General features: G+C 34.8%; 1 protein-coding gene across 1 annotated transcript in view; it reads right to left on the bottom strand.

Annotated features, from left to right (window-relative positions):
* Positions 1 to 1,188: 1,188 nt before the first annotated feature.
* The window catches only part of snta1 (syntrophin, alpha 1), a 33,844-nt gene continuing 31,426 nt past the window's right edge, over positions 1,189 to 3,606 (bottom strand). Inside the window, exon 8 of the mRNA XM_081380900.1 lies at positions 1,189 to 2,792. Within this exon, the coding sequence (XP_081237026.1) occupies positions 2,700 to 2,792 (93 nt within the window). The 3' untranslated portion in view covers positions 1,189 to 2,699. The remainder of the gene's footprint in view (positions 2,793 to 3,606) is intronic.

Here is a 3,606-nt window from a genome sequence, read left to right on the forward strand (position 1 = left end):
CGACTCATAAATGTTTTGTGTTAATGTTTTGAGGATGTCATTAAAGACCACATAACTTTGATCAAATTCTATAAATGTTACTGTAAGAACGTTTGTTCATAATCTTCTGAGAAGGTTCCCTATTGGACCTTAGTAATCTCAGAGTCTCAACAATATTTCTATTTATATCTCAGTATGATGAATTCACATTCATTTTATACTTCTATACTCTATAACTAAATGACATCTAGTGACTTGCCTGTGTCTAGCATTATTTTTCCTAAGAAATTTTAGAAGAAACATCTCAAAAACTGCTGTTACCCAGTGTGCCGATGCATTGAATATGTTCCCTCAGAAGCCGGTTGGTGGATTGTGTTTGGTGTGTGTGTGTGTGTGTGTGTGTGTGTTTTATTGGGCTTCTCGTCCGTGTTTTTGACCATATATGAGAGCAAGCGTTCCCTTGCCTCTCTTGAAATGATCCACAACCCAAGAAAACTCCAGCGAGGATGAAGTCAACAGTTATATTTATTGCAATTTTATATACAAACAACCCTTAAAGGCACTGTTTAAATAAGGATATAATGATTTTCCTTTTGATAGCTAACATAGGTTGAATATAGTTTAGTTTGAATTATATATTACAATTTAGTAGAGTGTAAAAAAAGGCCACATGAAGGATATTCTCCACCTCAGCAAGCTGGGACAGTCTGGTTGTAAAAGTACCGTCACAATGTAACGAGATAAAAAGAGTCTAAAACATGTGAAAACAGGGAGACATCCTTGAGGAATACTGCCATTATCCACACAAATCAGTTCAAAAGAAAGAAAACCCATATTGCATGTGTTCAGAATATACTGCATACTGCCCGTACTGTGCGACAATGAACATTGTTATTCCCGCATCTAGCGTCTGCTCATCCCAGAAGAATCGGAGGTTCTCGGAACGTTCTGCCTAGAAGTAACGTATTATTATTTAATTTTTTTTTTTTATTTTTTAAATTTTAATATTAATATTTAAAATATATATATATATTTTTTATATGTAATATTTTAATAACGCATTGTTAACGTATTGTTAATTTTACATTAACGTATAATGTTTATTCAAAGTTATCTGGTCTTTAATAATGTTATCAAAACAGAACAAAAATGTGATTCATGCATCATTTATGGAACATTTTTAAACATTACTATTTCTTCTTTTTCTTTAGATGGCTCAAAACATTCAAAAGAAACGTTCCCACAACACTTGCAAAATGAGAAATAGAGAAAACATTAAGGGAAACATTCACATAACCAAAGTATGTTTTGAACATTAATGCAAAAAAAATGTCAGTTTTGGGTGTCGGATCAAATGATGATTCGAAGAAAATTCCAAATCCACTGCATTTATCACAATGGAAATGGAAGGTCGAGTGCAGTGCATTGTGGTATAGAGTTTTCTGAGCTCATTTTGGCAATTGTTGCATGTTGTAGTGCATACAGTGACATGTAACTGTAGTATGCATGCAGAAAACTGACATATAGTGCACAGTATATACAGTATGCTATTCTGAACACATCTGAGAGGTCAGATCATGTGGACTGGACTGCTAGTAATGCTCATTATGCTCACTAGAGGTCAGTATAACTTAGTTATTTAACATGAACACAAACTGAATTACAAGCGTTTCTCAGATCTAATGAAGGTTTGTCCAATTTTAAATCTGAATTACAATTCTCCGTTGAGAGTTTTATTTGTAGTTTTGGCATGTAAAATTAACAAAAGAGTGAGGCATAACCATATTTCCCTTACAAAATCAACATACCATATAAATACTATGGTATATGAATATGATAATCATCAAGTACCACAGTATGAAGCAATCACCGTACCATGGTACTACCACGGTAGCTTTAGTAAGGGTTTGGCAGGTTGACTCTCTCTCTCTCTCTTCACAGATGCATAGATTCATAGTAGATATTCTGGAAGACGACGTATCTTATAAAGGTTATGTTCAAAATCAGAAGCAAGTCAAATTAGTCATTTCTCACAGATTTGAGATTTTATTTCTCAAACCGCTCTCAGCTGCCAAACGTTAAAGCCCTTTCCTTGATCAGAGCGGCTGCGTGTCTCACAGTCTCGCACAAACCGTGAAACACTAGTTCTGTTCAAAACCTAGTGAGCGCCCTACTTAGACAGCATTTCAAGGCATCATTGGAAGGCTAGCAGCAAATCTGAGCACAGAATCACTTATAAAATCTATATAAGATAAGAGAAATTATAATAAATAATTAAACACTGAAAAAGCTTATTGATATAACTATAATCATTCAATTTATTTATTTGATTTGCAATGGACTATTTTATGTTTATTTGCATGCTTATTGCATCATTTTTTAATCTTAGCAACATGTCAATGTCAAAACATAATGTTGACGTGAAGAGCACTATCTGTGTAGCATCCCGAGGTGCAGACTGGATGCTGCCTATGTAGACTCACTAGGTTCTAGAACACAGTTTAATATCTAGTCTTGTTTCTGTCGCCGCTCTGAAGACATACGATTAACGTGATTATGTTTTTAAACATTCACAAAGTTTAGCCGAGATACAAACCAATAGAATGAGAAAGAATAAAAAGGACAGAGCTATGAGGAAGTCATCACTGCTTGGCTTTCGGTCTTGGCCGTCTGTGACAGTCTGTGATGGGAGATTTGGTTTGATGTCCAGTGGTCCACCGTTACGCCAACAGCCCGAGGCGCTTGACCTTGGCTGACAGGAACGAGTGAATGATGAAGACGATGGTTTTAGGGCACGAGTGAAGGTCCAGTTGCTGAAAAAACCAGGAGAAAGAGGAGAATGCCATTAAATTACATAGAAAGGAGAAATTGACACTTCTCAGATGTTTCTCCTGAGAAAAAGACCCTAATAATCTCACATTTCAGAAGAGATCTAAATATGAACTCATCAAACTCTTCCAGAAAACTGAACAATAACATTTCCAGTAACAATTTATTTTACAGTGTCCTTGTTACATGTGTTACATGCACTTACCATAGTAATAACAGTAAATTATGCATAATTACATGCAACTAACCCTCAACCAAATCCTAACCCTATAGTAAGTACATGCAGTTAGTTAATATTACTCAATACTTAAATATATAATCACACTGTAACAATGACATCTTAAAATAAAGTGTAACCACATTTCCTTATAGGAAGTAGTAGAGCTGCACAATTAATCGTTAAAAGATTGCAATCTCGATTTAAACTCCCGCATGATCTCATTCCTAAATGACAGTGGTTCGGCTGCGTCTATTAAATAGAGATTTGTTTGTAGCTCAGATATAAACACTAATGTCTACGGAAGCCATCAAAATAGAGTAAAAGTAACATGTTGCTTCAAATAACGATTGTATCGATTATATCGTTACGCCAGTAGGTGGCGACAAGTGACTGTTAAAAATGTATTTGTTATTGAATCATTCATTCAAGAGAATCATTCAAAACAACTGATTCATCCAGTAATGAAACAAGTATTTATGAGCGAGTCATTGAATCGTTCATTCAAGAGAATCATTCAAAACAACTGATTCATCCAGTAATGAAACAAGTATTTATGAGCGAGTCATTGAATCATTCAT

Source organism: Scardinius erythrophthalmus, assembly GCF_964197995.2.
Source record: "Scardinius erythrophthalmus genome assembly, chromosome: 12".
NCBI lineage: Eukaryota > Metazoa > Chordata > Actinopteri > Cypriniformes > Leuciscidae > Scardinius > Scardinius erythrophthalmus.